Source organism: Pan troglodytes, chromosome 15, assembly GCF_028858775.2.
Source record: "Pan troglodytes isolate AG18354 chromosome 15, NHGRI_mPanTro3-v2.0_pri, whole genome shotgun sequence".
NCBI lineage: Eukaryota > Metazoa > Chordata > Mammalia > Primates > Hominidae > Pan > Pan troglodytes.
The window spans coordinates 99,972,614-99,994,681 of NC_072413.2; the positions used below are offsets into that span (position 1 = coordinate 99,972,614).

Here is a 22,068-nt window from a genome sequence, read left to right on the forward strand (position 1 = left end):
CAGCCTGGAGAGTCTTCTTGTGGCTCTGTCACCTCCTGCTTCCCCAGCATGCTTTGCCTACATGGGAGATTCTAACTTTCCCCTTTCTCCCCCATATGCCCTTTTACTCTCAAGGGCTAGGACTTTTGGGAAAAAAAAAAAAAAAAAAGCCTGAAAGACCAATAGGCACCTTCTGCTTTCACTCCTAGAACCACAGACCAAGCTAGGCTCCTGCACGAATGGGGAGGCAGAATGTGAAATGGAGGGAGAAAATCAGTCAATATAGGCAGTTCCAGCTTTGCATGGGTCCAATCTATATGGACAAGATTTCCTTACCACGGTTTAGTTCAATAACACCAGTTTCCACGGTTCAAGTACCAGTTACCATCGTAAATTACCTGTGAGTAATTGAATAAAGTACAAGCTTTGCTGCCAGCTCTTCAGTCCACAAATCACTGCATCATAAATGACAGAAGCACGTCATGATCCATGGTCAATTACATCACTGACCCACAGAGGTGAATGTGTGATAAAGAAATAAAATGTGATAGCCCTGGAGGGGACATTCCAATCAAATATAAGTGAGGTCATAGAGGAAACAGTTGCAGGAGTGAACGTGGATGCTGCCACCAACGAGGGGCTCCAGCAGTGCAGCCAAAGGGGTTGAGTGAGGGCAGCCTGTCCACAGAAATAAGGAAACAGTTGAGATGAGAAGGATGATGATGTCCTAGGGGGTGTGATACCAGCAAAAAAATCTCACATGAAAGGAACTCTGGGAGATATTTTGAAACTCTGGAAGTGCAAAGGATAAAATGTTGGAAGCTAATCCAACTAGAAAGCAGCGTGGCAACTCACCAGGGCCCAGAGAAGATGCTCGGCCCAGGCCAGGCGTGGTGGCTCTTGCCTGTAATCCCAGCACTTTAGGAGGCCGAGGCAGGCAGATCACTTGAGGTCAGGAGTTCGCGACCAGCTTGGCCAACACGGCAAAACCCCGTCTCTACTAAAAATACAAAAAAAAAAAAATTAGCCAGGCATGGTGGCATGCATCTGTAATCCCAGCTACTCAGGGGGCTGAGGCAGGAGAATCGCTTGGACCCGGGAGGCGGAGGTTGCAGTGAGCCGAGATTGTGCCACTGCACTCCAGCCTGGGTGACAGAGTGAGGCCCTGTCTCAAAAAAAAAAAAAAATTCTCAGCGTTTCTAATGTTTTAAGTTAGAATGTACTAAATGAATATTTATTTTAGTATTTTTTTAAAAAATAGAGACAGGGTCTCTGTCACCCAGACTGGAGTGCAGTGGTGCAATCATGACTCACTGCAACCTCAAACTCCTAGTCTGAAGCAATCCTCCTGCCTCAGCCTCCCAAAGTGCTGGGGCTACTGGCATGAGCCACCATGCCCAGCCAATAAAGATAAGAACACTTGAACACTGTCAACCAACATGGCCTAATTGACATTTCTTAGAACATTCCACCCAACAACAGCAGAACACCGCCTTCTAAGGTTGGGAGTCAAGGCATGGCTGTATTGAAAATCCAAGGAAGCCTTAGGTGGGGATAGTGGCTCATGCCTGTAATCCCAGAACTCTGGGAGGCTGAGGCAGGAGGCTCCTTGAGCCCAGGAATTTGAGACCAGACTGAGAAACTTGGCAAAACCTCATCTCTACAAAAAATAACAAGCAAACAAAAATTACCTAGGTGTGGTGGCATGTGCCTGTAGTCCCAGCTACTCAGGAGGCTGAGGTGGGAGGATCATTTGAGGCTGGGAGGGAGGTCGAGGCTGCAGTGAGCCACGATTGTGCCACTGCACTCCAGCTAGGTTGACAGAGTGAGATCCTGTCTCAAAAAAAAAAAAAAGAAAAGGGCCAGGTGCGGTGGCTCACGCCTGTCATCCCAGCACTTTGGGAGGCTGAGGCGGGCGGATCACCTGAGGTCGGGAGCTCGAGACCAGCCTGACCAACATGGAGAAACCCCGTTTCTACTAAAAATACAAAATTAGCCACGTGTGGTGGCACATGCCTATAATTCCAGCTACTTGGGAGGCTGAGGCAGGAGAATCGCTTGAACCCAGGAGGCAGAGGTTGCGATGAGCGGAGATCGAGCCATTGCACTCCAGCCTGGGCAACAAGAGCGAAACTCCATCTCAAAAAAAAAAAGAAAGAAAAGAAAGAAAGAAAAAAGAAAATCCAAGGCTAGAGGGCGCTGGAGAGGGCGTGCTGATAGAACACAAACCAGCCTGAGGGCCAAGCCTTGGGCCCCTCCAACCTTCAGAGGTTGCGAAGAGCAGGATCCAGCAGAGGAGACTGAGAAGGAACCTTGGTGACGAGGAGGATCTGGAGAGTGCGGCCACCAAAAGCCAGGTGAAGGTGGTGTTCAGAGAAGGAGGGAGTGCCAGCTGCATCAGTGTGTCCACGGGTGAAGCAAAATGAGGACTGAGAACTAGTCACTGGATTTGGCCATGCGGAAGTCACTGGTGACCTTGCCAAGAGTGCCTGCCCATGAATGTGGGGATGGGGTGGGAAAGGCAGTGCCCACATATGCTTCTTCTCAAGGAGTTTTGCTGGAAAGGGCAGCAAAGCAGTGGAGAGGTGCTGGCAGTGGGCTACGGTAGGGCTTCCTTCTTTTCCTTTTAAAGAAGGGATAGAATAGCTCAGACATCGGTGGAAAAAATCTAGGAGAGAGAGAGAACATCTGGGAGCGAAGGGAGAATTTCAGAGGTGATAACCCTGAGAGGAGATGGAGGCAGCACACCCAGGGAGTAGTGGTCCTGGCTGGGGACACCGACAGCCTTTGGTAAGAGAAGGGGCCACACACTACCAGAGGGAAGGGCCAGGGCGGTGTCAGAGGTTTTGAGGGTCTGCAGGCAGCCTGGGTTAATCCAGGGGTCAGGAGAGCCAGGTGGGAATTGTCTGCCCAGGTAGAGACAAGATTCACTAACATCTTCCCCATGGGCAGTGGGGTGCATGCTGGCATTTTCATTGTCATTACTTGTTCTGTGACCCTGGACAAGCAAGCCAGGTGACCTTGGGCAGGTGAGCCTGCTGTCACCAGGATGGATGGGCAGCAGGCTGGGGAGGTGGGACCCCTGCAAGCGGAAGAAAATTCCATGCGACCCATCCTTTGCTGCCACTAGACGGCGCCAAGAGACCATTCCGTTCTCACCACGCGCTTCAAACTCCAACCTGCTGGGGTCAAAGCCTCCAGGAACCAGATCTGGCTCAAGCCTCACCCTGAGGCTCATTTGACAAGGAATCAAGACAGAAAGGGGGTGGATCCTGGAATGAGCTTCCTGAGAAAGCGTCCTGCAGCCCTGCGAACCTGTGAAGTCCCAGCCTTGCCCTCCAGCAGCACCCTGACAGCCCCAGAGATGTGGCCAGGAAGGTCCTGATCCACAGTGCACCCCGTGTCCCCACGGCGACCGCCAGCGCCCCTTCCTCGGGGTAAGGCATTAGTTTCACACCCACCAACCAAGTGCACGCTTTGGTCCAGGCCCCGCTGGTGCTGAGAATCCCGAGAAGCTTAGACCTCCCTGCTCTCACAAGTGGGGATGAATGAATGAACGAATGAGCCCAAGATGGAAATTCTTTTTCTTTAAATTTATTATTATTATTATTATTATTATTATTATTATTATTTAGAGACGGGGTCTCACTCTCTTGCACAGGCTGGAGTGCAGTAGTGAGATCACAGCTCACTGCAGCCTCGACCTCCACCTCAACCTTTTGAGTAGCTGGGAACGAGGGTGTGCACCACCACACCTGGCCCAATGTGGAATTTCCAGGGAGTGGAGGGGAGATCCTGGGCACAGAGCCTGAAAGGGCTGGGGCAGCAGGGGTTCCTCTGAGGGGGTTGGTCCTGCCCGAGGGTTGTGAGAGGGAGAGGAAGGATGGTATGAAACTGGGCACCCGACTTGAGACTTGGACTTGAGGAGACATTGTTAAGAGAAGGGTGGGAATGAACGGGATCTCATCACGGATTTCCAATAGGATACAAGTGCCCTACCAGCCACTATCATCCCACATCAACCTAGAACGAATTATCTCTCCAGCTTGCCCTGCCCCGAGTCTGTCCAAGCAGACTCTACCACAGACAGGAGAAAGCTGAGGCAGCGGAACAAGAGACGGGAGAGGCCAGGTTTGGGTGAGGGGCCCTACCCCCACCAGGGTCAGCTTGGGGTGTGCTGAAGCCAGAGTCCTGTGCCAGGAGGCAGAAGGGGCACCTTGAAAGAAGCTCCCCACACCCTTCAGCCCTGGCACAGCCCAGCCAGCCACCCAGGTAATGCACTTAAAGTGCTCAGCACCCAGTCAGCGTTGACTGCTCTTCTCATTATATATTAAATACAACAAACATCTTCCAAGAACAAAAAGCAAGCATGTTTGGTCCATTTATGAATCCTTGTACACTGATTGTTCAGGTTCCTTCAGTTCCCATCCACTTAGAAATAACAAACATGTTTCATTTTGAGCCTATCCTACAGGGCCGCAAATCCGGAGCCTGCAGTTTGTTCTCTTGGCCTGGGGCCAGGTTGCCGATGTTTGAGTCCCTTGGATCCCTGAGTGGCTGCGTCTCCCAGTCTGGTGCTGACTCATGGTGCAGCCAGCATGCAGCCTGCCCATTGGCCAGGTCCCTGCAGGTTTCTGAGTCTCAGATGGTGGATGGCCTATTCAGAGTTCACTGATCTGCACCTAATAGAGTTTCCTCTTTGTCCCTCTTTCTACCCCTAAAGTACATGTGAGGGGAAACCCTCTGCATAGTGCCTAGCACGCAGTGAGCACTCAGCGTTCGCTGTCAGTGGTGTGTTATTATTATTCATTACCATTAGGATCCTTGCACAAACTCATCGCAGTTGCCTATTTATTTTTTCCAGGAAGATTATTCAGAACTGCTTAGGCACATCACACCAGGGCGGACTGATGGAGAGCAGGAAGATGGGTTATTCATCTGTCCCCTCTTCCACATGCTCCTTAAAGACAAGAATCATTAGTCTCCGTGTTCCAGCAACCCCCTGGGACCCAGCAACCGGTAATTAGGCAAGGAATAAGCTTATTGTATGTTTCACAGTTTTTCAAAGATGATTTGGGAGAATCAAATCATACCATCATCATTCCACCAATCAGGACTCGGCACTCTGACAGTGCACTTTGATGTTTAAAAAAAACAAAAAAAAAACAAACAAAAAAAAACGCCATTGGCTTCCCTCTCTCCACCCAACTTAAGAAAGAAGTTATGAATGTGAACTTTCAAAGGCCAATTACTACCCCTTAGAAGAACCTACCATCTCTAAACTACAAAGATGGGCAGCCTGGATTCTATTATTTTTATTATTTTACAAAATTTTTAATTTTTAAATACACATAGAGATAGGGTCTCGCTAGGTTGACCAGGCTGGTCTTGGAACTTCTGGCCTCAAGCAATCCTCCCATCTCAGCCTCTCAAAATGCTAGGATTACAGGCGTGAGCCACCGCACCCAGCTGGGCAGCCTGGATTCTGGCTCTTATGTAGTCATGGTGTAGGGGAGGAGGTCGTGGTGGGTCCGAACTAGGGGGAAACTTGGTGGGCAGGCAACCCAGCCCCTGCCTTGTACGGACCCAGATACTGAGGCCCACAGAATGACAGTGCCAGCTCTAGGGGGCTGGAGGAGAGTCATTGCTGGAGGTAGCTGTTCTCAGTAGGTCTCCCTCTTGGTCCTCACAGCGTCCTCGGGGACAATGATTTTTGTCATTAGGAACCAGATCCCATCACAGCTTGGCTTTACGTACAGTGAAGGTGTCATTCCTGGCTTAACCTTACACTGCCCCGAAGGCCCCCTCCCCAGCTGTCCGTTTCCAGCCTGGCAATGGGACTCTCTGAGCACGCCCCTCATCTCCTCCCCCTCTGAAAAGTATCCTCAATCTCCCCGTCTATATCTAATAACACATCTGTCGTGCCTATATTTTGGTACCTGATATGTAGTCATTCATTCATTCAATGAGAGAACATTTAATGAGAGGTTAAGGGCTTAGAACAACGCCGGGCACAGGCTAAGCGCTCACTAAACGTTAGCTCTCGCCAATAACATCACTCATTCACTATAAAGTTTCTCTGGCTGTGTGCTATTCGCTGCGTCCACAGCAGTGAAGAAGACAGACGCGGCCCCTGACCAACCTCGCCGAGCGCGCCGAGCCAGGACGTTGAGCCAAGTCCCCATGTCCTAGGACTCGCAGTGCGGAGGCTGCGGGCCCCGACCAGCGCCGAGACTACAAGTCCCAGAAGGGCGCGCGGCGACATCGCCGGGCCCGCCCCCCGCGCACGCGCGACGCCGTGACGCTAAGGCCGCGAGCGAGCGCGGGTGGCTGCGGCGGCTGCGGCCGGCGGGGCGGGGCGGGGCCAGCTGGCAGTGGCTGCCTTTAGGGCGGGGCCGGCTCCCGGTCTCCTCAGTCTGCGGTGGGCTAGCGGACGGTCCGGCTTCCGGCGGCCGTTTCTGTCTCTTGCTGGCTGTCTCGCTGAGTCGCGGCCGCCTTCTCATCGCTCCTGGAAGGTCCAGAGCGCGGCACCATGTCGGAGCCCGGGGGCGGCGGCGGCGAGGACGGCTCGGCCGGCCTGGAAGTGTCGGCCGTGCAGAATGTGGCGGACGTGTCGGTGCTGCAGAAGCACCTGCGCAAGCTGGTGCCGCTGCTGCTGGAGGACGGCGGCGAGGCGCCGGCCGCGCTGGAGGCGGCGCTGGAGGAGAAGAGCGCCCTGGAGCAGATGCGCAAGTTCCTTTCGGACCCGCAGGTCCACACGGTGCTGGTGGAGCGCTCCACGCTCAAAGGTGCGGGGCCGCGGAGGGCAGGGTCGCCAGAGCCAGGCCTCGCGGAATGCAGGGCCTGCCAGGTCCTCCGGGGCCGCAGATGTCCCCGGGATGGGAGGAGCCCGGCAGCTTCAGATGACCCCGGGATGGGCAGAGCCCGGCGGCCGCAGACGTCCCGCCGGCTGGGTCCCCAGGGCCGCAGACGCCCCGCAGAGGCCGGCGCGGCGCCCGGGGCTCGCCCTCGCCACACCCACTGCCCGGCCCGGAGCCCCCAGGGCGCCCGGCTCTTGGTCGCGGGGAGGGGAAAGGGGTCCCCGTCTGCCGTCACCCAAAACAATGGGGTCGCTTTGTCTGCTCGGGCCTCTCAAGATGGCCGAGTTGGGTGGAGACAGCGTCTCCCTGGGCTGAGCGCGGGCGAGGCCGCATCCCTGCCTCCAGTGTCACATGAGCTTTTCGGTTTCGATTTGCGTCCAAGCCAAGTGGCCTTCGGGAGGGATGTGTCGGGGACAGACCCGCGGAGCTGGGGGCAGCCGGGGTTCTGGTTCGGGAGGAGGTCGGGCGGGTGTCCCAGCCCTGCCTTGTGGGGACCCAGAGGCCGAGGCCCACAGAGCGACTGTGCCAACCCCGGGCCTGCGAGCATCACTGTTGTAGGTGGATGCTCTCACAGCATCCTTGCTGAACGGGTGTATCCTGATTTTACACCTGAGGAAACTGAGGCTCAGGTTAAGTGATTTCACCCAAGGTCACCAGCTAATCCTAGTCCTGAGACTAGACTCAGTGTCTCAGCTCCCCGTCCACTGCTTGTTTTCGCTGATCATACCTCGTATTTGTTTAATGCTTCGATGATGTTAATGATAACCCTGTAATATTTGAGTCTAATTTTACAGATTAAAAAAAAAAAAAGATTCAGGTTAGGCACCTAGTAGGGGGAAGAGGCTAGAGTTAGCGTGTTCCAGCTGTCTCCTCAAATAATGATCGCCCACCAGCAAGGTTACATTCATCTAAGTCTGGGGCTTGCCTGCAGGCAGGCTTTCTCATGGATTCATTACAACCACTTTGTAGCCCATTACAACCACTTTGGGCGTGGCATGTCCATCTAAGAACCTAAGGATGACGTCCAAGGTTAGCCTCTAGGGATTGGAGATTGTCTAAAAATATTTGCCAACAAGCTTCTTAAAATTTCAAAAAACTGTATGGTTCTCTCAGTGAGAGACCCTGTACTGTCTGCCCCATCCTTAACACACACTGTGTTTCTGATAGTTTGTTTCTTTCAAAGGCTATTCTTACTCAGAAGATGCTTCCCTGTAGCCTTGGTTTCCTGCCAGAGATTAGCAGGGTGTAAAAGAATATTTTTTTCTTATATCCACTTGGAATGTTCAAGGCAAATAAACCATTTGAGCATATTTAGAGTATTAATGTTTTTGAGGGTTGTTTACTGTGATGTTTGGGATTATGTATTCCTAAGTGGAAGCCACAAAAGTTAAAAAAAAAAAAACTTATCTACTCTTTTTTTTTCCCAAAAAACATATAGTCATTGTAGAAAATGTACTATACAGCTAAAGTAAAAATCACCGGGAATTGTTTGACCCAGATATAATCACTGTCAGCATTTTTGGTTTATGTCTTTGTGGTCATTTTTCAATGCATATTCATCATTTTATTAAAATACATTTTAATCTGCATTTTTAAAGTTAATTGTATTTTGAGTAGCTTGACCATTGCTAATCCTTGATATTTTTATTGCATAGTTTATGTATTAGAATCAGTGATTTTATTTTTTTTACCTTGTGTCACTCTTTTTATGAAAAAAAATTTAAGTTTTATACTTTGCTTCTAGAGTGATCACCAGTAATTCGCTTTTTCCAGGCATCTTAAAATTGGACGTTGCTAAAATTATTGGGGTGGGGGGACTATGTTTATGTAGTACAATATCTACTGCAAATTCTCTCTGTTGTCTTATGAGTACCTTTTTTTCTTTCAGCAAAACAAATATGCAGGTATCCAAATCTTGGCTCCATAATGACTTGCACTTTTGAAAGTTGACTAAGGAATGAGACTATCTAAAATTGAAATCCTACCTCATTTCTGTATTTATAACAATCCTTGAAGTATTTCTACCAATTCAACCTGTCTATAATTTATTTTTCACTTACAAAAACCTAAGGAAAGATTTTAAAATTAATCCAGTTTTATGATAGATGGTCTGTTTGTCTTATTAGCAGCCTGGCTACACTAGGACACCTTAGATATAAGTAGAGACCCAGGACTTTTGGTAGGAGGGCTTTCTTCTTGGTGGCTTTTATGAGTTAGCTTTGGCATTTGTACATTTAATCAAATATGTGCATCCAGTAGTTAATTACAGTGAAAAGGTAGGCATGCATTAATGTAGACAACAGAGCTGAATTATTTAAACTGAATAAAGATCACCAACAATGAAGTCATGTAATTTAATGAACAGTAGAAATTACTTTTATTTATTTTATTCCTTCCACTTTTTTTGTGGAAGTATCCAAACACTTGTAATTGAATATAGAAACATTTTTATGTGAAACTATATATATTTTTTATTTGTTTGTTTGTTTTAGCTACCCCAGCTAGCCATAAACTTTTGTTGTTAAAGTGCAGCATTGAGCTGGGTGCGGTGGCTCACACCTGTAATCCCAGCACTTTGGGAGACCAAGGCAGGAGGATCACTTGAGGCCAGGAGTTCAAGACCAGCCTGGGCAACATAGCAAGACCCTATCTCTACAGAAAATTAAAAAATAAGCCAGGCATGGTGGTGTATGCCAGTAGTTCCAGCTACTTGAGAAGATTGCTTGAGCCCAGGAGTTTGACGCTGTGGTGAACTAGGATCACACCACTTTGCTCCAGCCTGGGTACAGAGTGAGACCCTATCTCTAAAATAAATCAAGTACAGCATTACTCAAAGTATAGAATAAATGTTGTGAATTTAACAACTTATCTTGATACTGAGGAATTGGAGAGTTTGTGGGAAAAAGGGATTAAGTTATAGCTCCTCATTTTAAAAAGAGAAACCTTTGTATAGTTCCTGGCCTGTAGGAAACTGTCTTCCTCATAGTATGCTTACAGCATGGTGACAAAATAGGTGCTCATTACTTAACTAGCCATTTTATGTTAATGATGTTTTTGTAGCATTTTTTACTTCAAGGACCATTTTTTGGTTGTGTATCTCCGTTGGGTGGGGTATGCTTCAGTTTGCAGCTGATGGAACTGACATTTCCATGACTTGTCTGCTCTGCAGCTTGTTCATGACCTGCCTGGGATTGGCTGCTAGGTTGGTTGGTCTGGATGAGAGCGTGTAGTTTGGGTTTTTTGTTTGTTTTTGGTGGGGAAAGGGTTTTGTTTTGTTTTGTTTGAGACAGGGTCTCAACTGTGTCACCCAGGCAGGAGTGCAGTGGCCCAATCATGGCTCATTGCCACCTCGGCCTCCTGGGCTCCCAGTTCATTTTCTCATTTTTTTTATAGAGAGGAGGTCTCACCATGTTGCCCAGGCTGGTCTGGGACTTCTGGGCTCAAGCAATACTTCCACCTCCGCCTGCCAAAGTGCTGGGATTACAGGTGTGAGCTACCACACCCCACGTGTTTGTTTGTTTAACACTCCAGTGTTTGAGACTTGGAATTTTTTTTTTGAGACAGGGTCTCACTGTTGTCCAGGTTGGAGTGCAGTGGCACAATCTCTGCTCACCGCATCCTCAACCTCCGGTCTCAAGCGATCCACCCATCTCAGCCTCCCGAGTAGCTGGGATTACAGGCACACACCACCACGCCTGGCTCATTTTTGTACTTTTTGTAGAGGCAGGGTCTCCCTATGTTGCCCAGGCTGGTCTTGAACTCTTGGACACAAGTGATCCTGCTACCTCAGCCTCCCAAAGTGCCAGGATTACAGGCGTGTGCCATGACATCCAGCCTGAGGATTTAATTCTGAAGGATGAAGAAATGTAGTTTAATCAATGTAATTAATCTCCAACACAACATATCACCATGATTTCATGCATTTAGAGGAGAAATGTTTTCTGGTTAAGTGGAAAATTGTACTATTGGCTTCTGCAAGACCTTCTTTCTTTCTTTTTTTCTTTTTTTTTTTGAGACGGAGTCTCGCCCTGTCTCCCAGGGTGGAGTGCAGTGGCACTATCTCAGCTCACTGAAAGCTCCGCCTCCCGGGTTCACGCCATTCTCCTGCCTGAGCCTCCCGAGTAGCTGGGACTACAGGCGCCTGCCACCACACCTGGTTAATTTTTTTTTTTTTTTTTTTTTAGTAGAGACGGGGTTTCACCGTGTTAGCCAGGATGGTCTCGATCTCCTGACCTCGTGATCCACCCGCCTTGGCCTCCCAAAGTGCTGCGATTACAGGCGTGAGCCACCGTGCCTGGCCAAGACCTTCTTTCTAAAGCAGCTTTATAGTGAAACATTTTATTTAGAAATCTGGACCTTCTTTCTTCAGTTTACTGTAATCCACATTCACTGAGTAGAATTTGTATTGATCCCTGTGACCTAGTTTCTTCTAGGGCACCCAGTTATTCTTTCTGTCCCTAGTAAAATCTGGATTGAACTGTGCCAGATGCAGGCCATACAGTGTTGCTCCAGTACCTCCAGCTCCAGCAGACACAAAGAGGGAGATCAGACTCAGATGCTTCTTGGCCTGACCGAAGATCTGGCAGCGCATGTTTGTACCAGGGGCCTCCAGTTCAAAAGGAGAAAACAAACCTAGCTACCAGGCTCTGCACTCAGTGGTATCCGCACTTCAGCGAGGCTGTTACTGCCCCATGCTGTCACACTGTGGGACACACCGTCTGCAGCAAGATACATTTGAATGTGCAGTGTAGCATAGTAAACGAAATTTATGTACAGCAAAGGGAAAACAGGTATCACTTCTTTTTAAAAACTAAACATGGATGAAAACTGCGTGTCAGCATCGGAGCATGTCAGATTGGGAGCAGCAAGAGAGATTTAGCCCAGCCCTCATCTTTCATGAGGAAACCAAAACCCTAGGATTTTAAGACCCAGTTGGGAAAAGGATGTTCTAAGGAGGGTTCTGAAACCTAAAAACTCGTCTCTGCAGTGCGTTGGTATCTGTTATTTATTTTGAGTTAGTAGTAACTTGAAAAGTACCAAGTCTTAAGTTCCTTTAGTGTTAATAGCTTAGTAGATTTTTAAAAATTATTTCTCTTTTCTTTTCGAGAAATACCAAAATGAGCTCCAGTTTACGTTAAATATAAGTATTATATGGGGTTTCATGCTCTCTTCATACTCCTAATGATGTTACAATGGAAATCTTCAGGTGGAGGAGAATGCTCCGACTTTCTCACCGTGTTCTGAGCCTTGTACCAGAGCAGGGAGTGGTTGTGGGAAAGAAGTCATGGCCCCTCAGGAGGATGAAAGGGTGGACATGCAGGTGACAAGAGAAAGCGCCAGAGACAAGAAAGGGGAAAACTAAAGCGGGAAAAAAAGGGAGGCCGTGTATAATAGTGATTGACCACCAGAATAATAATAATGTGGTATTAGTATGTTTGGTTTGTTGTTGTTGTTGTTGTTGTTTTTTGAGATGGCGTCTTGCTCTGTCACCCAGGCTGGAGTGCAGTGGCACGATCTCCGCTCACTGCAACCCCCGCCTCCTGGGTTCAAGTGATTCTCCTGTCTCAGCCTCCTAAGTAGCTGGGATTACAGGCATGTGCCACCACGTCTGGCTAATTTTTGTATTTTTAGTAGAGATGGGGTTTCACCATGTTGGCCAGGCTGGTCTCAAACTCCTGGCCTCACGTGATCCGCCTGCCTCAGCCTCCCAAAGTGCTGGGACTGCAGGCGTGAGCCACTGCACCCAGCCCATGTTTGGGATTTTAAAAGGGAAAGAAGACAAAAGATAAAGAGAACCCCAGGAACATTTAACATGTGATTTGGTAGTATATGCGGGCCAAAGGAGATGAATGGCTTTGAGACCAGGAAGAGACTTGCTCTATGGCTGGGAGAAAGTTTGGAAGGAAGAGTACATGAGGGAATGAGCAAGGGTGCAGGAGTCGGGCAGCCTCACCTGGCACTTTACCAGTGTGCTTTGTCCCTTTTCCAACTGCCCATTCACCAGACTTTGAGAGGGCATGCCCTGTCTACTCAGGAGAGGGCCGTATCATTCTTTTTTTTTTTTTTTTTTTTGAGGCAGGGTCTTGCTCTGTTGCCCAGGCTGGAGTGCAGTGCTGCAGTCTCAGCTCACTGCAGCCTCCGTCTCCTGGGCTCAAGAGATCCTCCCGCCACAGACATGCACCACCACGCTCTGCTAATTTCTGTATTTTTTGTAGAGATTGGGTTTCACCATCTTGCCCAGACTGGTCTCAAACTCCTGAGCTCGAGTGATCCACCCACCTTGGCCCCTCAAAGTACTGGGATTACAGGCATGAGCCACTGGGCCCAGTCGAGGGTGGTATAGTTTTTAAGGTAATTGAAATTGCATAGTTTTTGTATTCCATTAAACAAGCCATAATGCTGGCCGGGTGCAGTGGCTCACGCTTGTAATCCCAACACTTTGGGAGGCTGAGGCAGGCAGATCACTTGAGCTCAGGAGTTCAAGACCAGCCTGGGCAACATGGAGAAACCTTGTCTCTACAAAAATACAAAAGTTAGCCAGGCATGGTGATGCACAACTGTATCCCAGCTACTCAGGAGGCTGAGGTAGGAGAATCACTTGAGCCCAGAGAGGTCAAGGCTGCAATGAGCTGTGATTGCACCACTGCACTCCAGCCTGGGTGACAGAGTGAGATCCTGTCTCAAAAAAAATAAAACAGACGTAATGCTTACCCTAATTCATAGTTTAATGATACAAATTACTAGTAGTTTGAAATACATTAAACTAGTCTTTGAATAAAAGTATACACACATTAGTGCTAAATGCCATTTTGAACATCTCTAGAAATTCAATAAACTCTCAAAAGTTAACCAAGGAAGTGTTCACAAGTTGTTGTAATGTGTGTCAGTATAGCTTGCAGGGAAGGAACTCATGAAGCAGGCCCAGTACTTTGATTCTTTGAATGCATGGACATATAGTACAGTATTGGTCTGTTACATTTTAACAGTAACTTTGTATTAACTAGTAACTTTGCCAAGCATAAGGAAATGGATTCAAATTTTACTGAAAGTGGTATTACCTAATCAAACGTGCAGATTGTGTTTTTAGTAAGCTTATAAATATAACAGGGCTAATAGCCTCTTTGTTATTAAGAATTAATAATCAAGTGTCCTTCCTCCTCTGGACAACTATTTAAAAAAAAAAAAAGAAAGAAAAGTAGAATGTCAGATTATTATTTGATGGCAGTTTTTGAAACAGTGTCCTAAATTGTGTGACTGTAAATGGGAGTCAGACATACTCAACTGTGTTTGATCCGTGTCTTTATAGGGAATATGCACAGAAAGACTAGTCCAAGATGTTTTCTGTGACTGATTCGTAGTGACTTCCATAAGTTATTATCAAGAGAAGTTAGAATTTAGCAAAGCAGCAGGGAATATCTATTTGCATTATCGTTGTTTGAGGATTATGTCATTGGGTGTGCCTTCCTGAGCTGAAGCAGCATTCTACTGCATTGCAGTATTCCCAGGGCAGAGCTGGAGCGCTCACCACACAGCGGTGACTCATCTCTTGGAATGGCACCTAGTTCCCCTAACCCGGTTTGCATTAGGAAGTGTAGGCCACATGCTCAGATGCTATGTCCGGACTGCGCAATTTCTGTGTGATTTTATTTGTATCAATGATGACTCTTTATGGGGGGTAGAAATGATTCAGAGTTAACAAGCCATATTTTTAGTTGCGTCAGTGATTTCCTTTGATCATTATAGAATGTTAATTTTATTTTCTGTATATTGTTTCGGTGTTATTTTGATGGCATATTTTATATAAATGGTAGAACAATATGGAAAATTCAGAAAATTGAGGGAGAAAATCATCGCAGTACTTTGACAGCTGTTTCAGTTTGGAGATAGTTCTTTATTCTCTATGCTTACATTTTACAGGTTGTAATCGTGTGTGGCTGCTTTCAGGCAGTGTGATTTCTCTTGTGGTCTAGCTACATTTGAGTGGTTAGAAAAATTGGTTGCTTTCTTTAGTTTTTTAATAGTCATTTTAAAAAATAACAAGTATCTGGCATACTAGAATGTTCTGCCGCCTACTCCTTCCTCTTCCTAAAATTATATCCAAATATACCCAAAACAATAATTTGGAAGAATTATTGTCTCTCGATAGATACACTAATTTTTTTTTTTTTTTTTTTGAGATCAATCTCAGCTCACTGCAACCTCCACCTCCCAGGTTGAAGCAATTCTCTTACCCCAACCTCCCAAATAACTGAAATTACAGGTGCCAACCACCACACCCAGCTAATATTTTTAATTTTTAGTAGGTATAGGGTTTCACCATGTTGGCCAGGCTGGTATTGAACTCCTGACTTGAAGTGATCTGCCTGCCTCGGCCTCCCAAAGTGCTGAGATTACAGGCATGAGCCACCGCGCCTGGCCAGATAGACTAATATTTTATACTCTTTAGTGTGAATTTTGTATTTGTCTCATCTTAAAACTAAGGAAGCAGGGGTTGGGCGCAATGACTCATGCCTGTAGTGCCAGGCCGAGGCATGAGGATCTCTTGAGCCCCAGGAGTTTGACACCAGCCTGAGCAACATAGAGAGACCCCATCTCTAAAAAATGTTTTAAAAATCCACTGAAGGTGGTGGCATGAGCGTGGGGTCCCAGCTCTTTGGGAGGCTGAGGCAGGAGGATCTCTTGAACCCAGAAGATCAAGACTGCAGTGAGCTGTGATGAAGCCACTGTGTTCCAGCCTGGGCGGCAGAGCAAGACATTGTCTCTAAATAAATAAATTAATTAATTAAAATAAAATGCTTACAGAAGGAGGAAGATTTTTAAAACAATAGCTAAGGAAGCAAATAGCTTTTGCTCAGACCCTGTGTAACCAGGTTTCATAGTTTTTAGTGCTTAATGAAACCTTATAACCACCTAACTCAATATTCTACTGCCTGCTCCACCACCCATTTTACACCTTACAAATTTGAAGCCCAGAGAAAGAAAAATGACTTTCTCAAGGTCACATATCTTCTAAGCAATAGAACTTTAACTGTTGAAACTACTGCCCTTTCCTTTATTTATTTATTTTTTTTTTTTGAGATGGAGTTTCACTCTTGTTGCCCAGGCTGGAGTGCAATGGCGTGATCTCAACTCACCACAACCTCCGCCTCCTGGGTTCAAGCGATTTGCCTGCCTCAGCTTCCCGAGTAGCTGGAATTACAGGCATGCGCCACCATGCCTGGCTAATTTTGTATTTTTAGCAGAGACGGGGTTTCTTCTTGTTTGTCAGGCTGGTCTCGAACTCTCTACCTCAGGTGATCCACCTGCCTTGGCCTCCCAAAGTGCTGGGATTGCAGGCATGCGCCATCACGCCCAGCCTTCCCTTTCTATTACATCATGACTTTTAAAAGGTGAACTATGTATAAAATAATCATGTTAAATTAATCCATAGATTGTAATTTTTGCCAACATATATTTCATACAGTACGTTATTGCAAAGATAATTTGACTAGAATGTTTAGGCATTGCATGGATTAGTACTAGATGTAGAGGTTTAGATTATTTTCTATTCTTATACTTTTTTTAGTTCTTCAATCTTGATTTTTAATTTAGAAATTTGGTTCACATGCTTCTTGAGGCTACCTTACTATTAATTTCCAGTAAGCTTTTTTAAACTTAAATTTTATTATTAAAAAATTGAGACATGGTTTCACCATGTTGCCCAGACTAGTCTCATACTCCCGAGCTCAAGTGGTCCACACCTCAGCCTCCCAAAGTGCTGGGATTACTGACGTAAGCCACCACGCCCGGCCTCCGTAAGCTTTTGAAAGTGACTACCGTGTGCATGTTGTATTGCCTGGAATCTAGCGTGGTCTCTGCCTTCCAAGAGCTCACAGCCGGGGAGGAAGATACATTCATAAGTCAAACCCAGAACAGACTCCGATAAGTGGTGTGGTGCAGCGGAGGGCAAGGCTAGACGAATGCTTCTCAGTGACCCTTGGGATGTTTCTTGATACTTTTCTTGATTGGGGTTTGTCTTGGGCCTGGCCTTGATGAAAACTGGCCATGCTACCTTGTGGTGAGGAGCCTGGACTTCGGAATCACTAACTTCTGAATTCTCACATTGTTGCTTCCCACCCAAGTATCTGTGGGCAAGTTACTGATATTCTTTATGGAGAAAACAAGGATAATAATAGTCACACCAACCCCATAGGGTTAAATGTATGATAGCTGTAAAGTGCTTAGTAAAATGCCTATCACACAGGTGGTGCTGAGTGAATGGCTGAGCAGAATATTCTTGAGAGCAGGGGTGGAAAGTGACTTCTGTGTTTGAAGCACAATGAATGAGCTTCCTGGGATGGGATGCTGAGAACTTGGCCGTAGCCAGCAGCGGCTAGCACTGCCCACCACCAGGCCCTGTTCCAGTGCTTTCATGCACCAACTCAGTTATCCTTGCAGAAGCCCTGGCATGCTCACACTACCCCACTTCACAGACAACCGCCTTGCCCAAAGTCACACAGCAAAGTCAGGAGTGAGGAAAAAAATGGATAGGAAGGGAAAAATAGTGCCAAGTCATGTAGGTGTCGATATGTCAGGCTGGGAGTAGGGAGAGAATAGTCATTGTCTAAGCAGTTGATAAATAAGAAATTGGAAATGTTGATATTAATTTGATATATTTATTATGATTTGTAGAGGACGTCGGTGATGAAGGAGAAGAAGAAAAAGAATTCATTTCCTATAACATCAACATAGACATTCATTATGGGGTTAAATCCAATAGGTGAGTAGTACGAATATTACCATTATCTCAGGTTATAAATTTGTGAGAATTAATATGAATCTTTTTTCTTTTCAAACTCAGAAATTCTTACTAAGAGAATTAATATAAATCTTTTTTTTTTTTTTTTTGAGATGGAGTTTCGCTCTTGTTGCCCAGGCTGGAGTACAATGGCGCGATCTCGGCTCACTGCAACCTCCGCCTCCCGGGTTCAAGCAATTCTCCTGCCTCAGCCTTCCAAGTAGCTGGGATTGCAGACATGCACCGCCACGCCTGGCTAATTCTGTATTTTTAGTAGAGAGAGGGTTTCTCCATGTTGGTCAGGCTGGTCTCGAACTCCTGACCTCAGGAGATCCACCCGCCTCAGCCTCCCAAAGTGCTAGGATTACAGACGTGAGCCACAGTGCCCAGCTTAAAATTAATATCAATCTTAATTGGCTCAGACAAACACATTAAGAAAACACTCAAGCCCGGCACGGTGGCTCACGCCTGTAATCCCAGCACTTTGGGAGGCTGAGGTTGGCAGATCACGTGAGGTTGGGAGTTTGAGACCAGCCTGACCAACATGGAGAAACCCTGTCTCTACTAAAAATACAAAATTAGCCAGGCGTGGTGGTGCATGCCTGTAATCCCAGCTACTTGGGAGGCTGAGGCAGGAGAATAGCTTGAACCCGGGAGGCAGAGGTTGCAGTGAGCCGAGATTGTGCCATTGCACTCCAGCCTTGGCAACAAGAGCGAAACTCTGTCTCAAAAAAGAAAAAAAAAAAGGAAAAGAAAACGCTCAAAAGATTTCTGGTCTTTAAATTCAGTGTCTTTGATTTCATGTCTTCAAATGAGGAAGTTTTCCAAGACAATATAAATTCTAAAATACTGTCCTTTTAGTTGCCATATCATGGCATCTATCTTCTGTTTGAGCTGTAATATATGTAACATGTCTGATGCTACTCTCAGGTTACAGTCAGCCCTCGATATCTGTGATTCCACATCTGCAGATTCAACCAACCACAGATAGAAAATATTTGCGGGGAAAAAAGCAATACATACAATACAAAAATAACAAAGAAAGCAAGTAAAAAACAGCCAGTATAACAATTATTTATATATTGTTTATGTTGTGTTAGGGATTATAAGTAATCTGGAGATTATTTAAAGTACGCTGGAGGATGTGCATAGGTTATATGCAAATACTGTGCCATTTTATATAAGCAAGTTAACGTTTGCGGATTTTGGTGTTCCAGGGGAGTCCTGGAATCAATTTCCCACAGATACCAAGGGACAACTGGATATCTGATTTTTCATTATTACAGATAACTAGTAAACATTCTATATGCAGGTTTGATTCTTTTTAGGATAAATTCTAAAGATAGCATTACTAGTTCACATGCAAAACATCATTAAAATTTTTAATGCATGTTACCAGATTTTCCACTTTTCAGAAAGATTGTGCTAATTTATCCTAGTAGACATATCCAAATTTAAATATGTAAATGTCATAATGGATTCCGCATTTTTTTAAGCTTATTTTGAGTAATCTCAGGTTACGGAAGAGTTGCGTGAATAGTATATAGAACTCCCAGATATCAGTTGTTAATGTTTGCCACTTTTGCATTATCATTTTTCCCCTGAATCATTTGACAGTTAGTTATAGACAATATGCTCCTTTATCCCTAAATACTTGTGTGTATTTCCTAAGAACAAGGACATTCTCATTCGTAGCCTCAGTACAATGATCAAATTCAAGAAGTGTAAGATTGCTGCAGTATTGTTCTCTAATTATAGTACATGTTCAAATTGTCTCAATGATGTCCCTTATACTAATTTTCCCCTAATTCAGAGTCCAGTCCAGAATCACACTTTGGTTTCTTGTCACTCTAAATTCCTTTAATCTGAGTAGTACTTCAGCCTTTGTGTACCTTTTATGACACTGACTTGTTTGACATTTGCACACCAATAGCTTCATGGAACTGTTGGGTTTGCCTGATGTTTAGATTCAGGTTATACGATTTTGGCAGAAATACTATTGTGACTTCATTCTTTCTCAATGTGTTACATCAGAAAGTTTCATTGACTTTACAGTTATATGAAGTTTTTTGGGTTGTTTGTTTATTTTGAGATGGAGTATCACTCTGTCGTCCAAGCTGGAGTGCAGTGGGGCAATCTTAGCTCACTGCAGCCTCTGCCTCCCAGGCTCAAGCGATCCTCCTGCCTCAGCCTCCTGAATAGTTGGGATTACAGGCACCTGCCACCACACCTGGCTAATTTTTTTTTCTTTCTTCTTGAGACGAAGTCTTGCTCTGTCGCCCAGTCTGGAGTGCAGTGGTGCGATCTCGGCTCACTGCAACCTCTGCCTCCTGGACTCAAGTGATTCTCCATCAACCTCCCGAGTAGCTGTGATTACAGGCATGTGCCACCATGCCCAGCTAATTCTTGTATTTTTAGTAGAGATGGGGTTTTGAAGTTTTTGAATAACTTTTTGAAGTTATCCGCCCGCCTCGGCCTCCCAAAGTGCTGGGATTGCAGGTGTGAGCTACTGTGCCCGGCCTAATTTTTGTATCTTTAGTAGAGATGTGGTTTCGCCATGTTGGCCAGGCTGGTCTCGAACTCCTGACCTCAAGGGATCTACTCACCTTAGCCTCCCAAAGTACTGGGATTACAGGCGTGAACTACCATGCCTGGCGTATGAAGTATTGTGTATAAAGTACTGGCAAGGGAATTAGAAAATTCAAATTTTATTAATTACCTTGAAGGCATTAATTTAACCAACTTTGAGTGCCTGTTGTGTGCAAGGTGTGGCAGTAGGTACATAGAGTAGTACACAAAGAAATAAAACCTGCTTCCTGTTCCCAAGAAGCTTGTCTTTGGGAGAAAGATTGGCAGATACATAACTAATTGTAATACTTGTCAAAATACAATGGAAACATGAAGATTGGAGAGATTGCTTCTGATTAGGGGAAGCCCACAGAAGAGGTCACACTGGAATTGAGTTATGAGGGTTAGAATTTCAGCAGATCAATATAGATTTCTTAAGCAAAGGCACAAAGCACGTGATGTGTTTAGGGAATGGGACATCTGGTCTAAGTGCTGTCTCAGGGTGGGAAAGAGGATACATAGCAGGAGGTGAAACAGGAAAAGCTGAGTAGGACCAGGCTAAGGGGAGCCTGGAATGCCCTCTTGTCACCTTAACCAGTGAGCAACTTATGTTTACTTAGTACAGTAAATAAATGTTACAAATTAGTGTAAGATCAGATTTAAGTACTATTTGTATTTCTAGGGCAGGTTAGTTTTAGGCCAATATTACGAATTCAACCCATGTATGAGACAAGTTAACTTTGCCTGGTTTCATGTTTGTTCACATTCTGTAACCATAACCTTGATTCAGTAGCTCTCATGTACTAAAGAAAGACAAGCAGTGCATTTCACTATTAGAAAAGCAACACTTCAGTATATTCTTGTATGATTTTTAAATTAATAAGCCTAATTAGGAGTGTAACTTTTCTAATTTCTTGTTTTATTTTTCTTTTTAGCTTGGCATTCATTAAACGTACTCCCGTGATTGATGCAGATAAACCCGTGTCTTCTCAGCTCCGGGTCCTTACACTCAGTGAAGACTCGCCCTACGAAACTTTGCATTCTTTCATTAGCAATGCAGTGGCTCCTTTTTTTAAGTCCTACATTAGAGAGTCTGGCAAGGCAGACAGGTAAAAACTGTGGTTTGAATGTTATATTTCACTTAATGTTCACAAGATAGTATAGAACTCGGTGTAAAACTTGGGAATTGGGAGGGTAACGCTAGTGAGCCGAGGGGATGGATATAAACCCTGTGTATTAATAAATATGTGTGTCATTACTATTTGACAGACCTGAAATGATGGGATCTCTTTGGAGACCAATAGCACACTAAATGTTGAGGTATGAAATCTGTTTTTAGGGATGGTGATAAAATGGCTCCTTCAGTTGAAAAGAAGATTGCAGAACTCGAAATGGGACTCCTTCACTTGCAGCAAAATATTGAAATTCCAGAGATCAGCCTGCCGATTCATCCAATGATCACAAATGTTGCAAAACAGTGTTATGAGCGTGGAGAAAAGCCAAAAGTTACAGACTTTGGCGATAAGGTTGAAGACCCAACATTTCTTAATCAGTTACAATCTGGAGTTAACCGCTGGATCCGAGAGATTCAAAAAGTAAGAGCACAGGATTGAAAGTTATGTAAAATATGTTACCCTTTAATATCTTTGGGAAAACTGATCTGGATTTTGTAAGTGAGGTAAATTATGTGATAACTTGTTAGTGGTGCCGCCTCTTGGTCCTGGGACTGTCCAGTGCAGGACTAGCCTTGGTCTGGGTGGAATGGTCAGGGGACAGTGTGAGATTGCTTGAGTAGTCACCCTGATAGAGCATTAATCTCAGCAGTCTCATACCTTTGATTTCAAATCAAGCCACTTTTGATTTACAGGGAAGGAAATCTACTTG

At 45.6% G+C, this 22,068-nt stretch overlaps 1 protein-coding gene and 1 pseudogene across 3 annotated transcripts in view; one reads left to right on the forward strand and one right to left on the reverse strand.

Annotated features, from left to right (window-relative positions):
- Window positions 1–6,269: 6,269 nt before the first annotated feature.
- DYNC1H1 (dynein cytoplasmic 1 heavy chain 1) overlaps window positions 6,270–22,068 on the forward strand; it is an 85,609-nt gene continuing 69,810 nt past the window's right edge. For all 3 annotated transcript variants that reach the window (XR_010151271.1, XM_016926971.4, XM_016926972.4), the window contains exons 1-4: window positions 6,270–6,767; window positions 17,511–17,598; window positions 21,120–21,293; window positions 21,524–21,779. Coding sequence is in view for 2 of the 3 variants with exons in the window: in XM_016926971.4 (XP_016782460.1) it covers window positions 6,512–6,767; window positions 17,511–17,598; window positions 21,120–21,293; window positions 21,524–21,779 (774 nt within the window). In the remaining variant the exon portion in view is untranslated. The remainder of the gene's footprint in view (window positions 6,768–17,510; window positions 17,599–21,119; window positions 21,294–21,523; window positions 21,780–22,068) is intronic.
- Window positions 11,182–12,576, reverse strand: LOC107968338 (cytochrome c oxidase subunit NDUFA4-like; annotated as a pseudogene).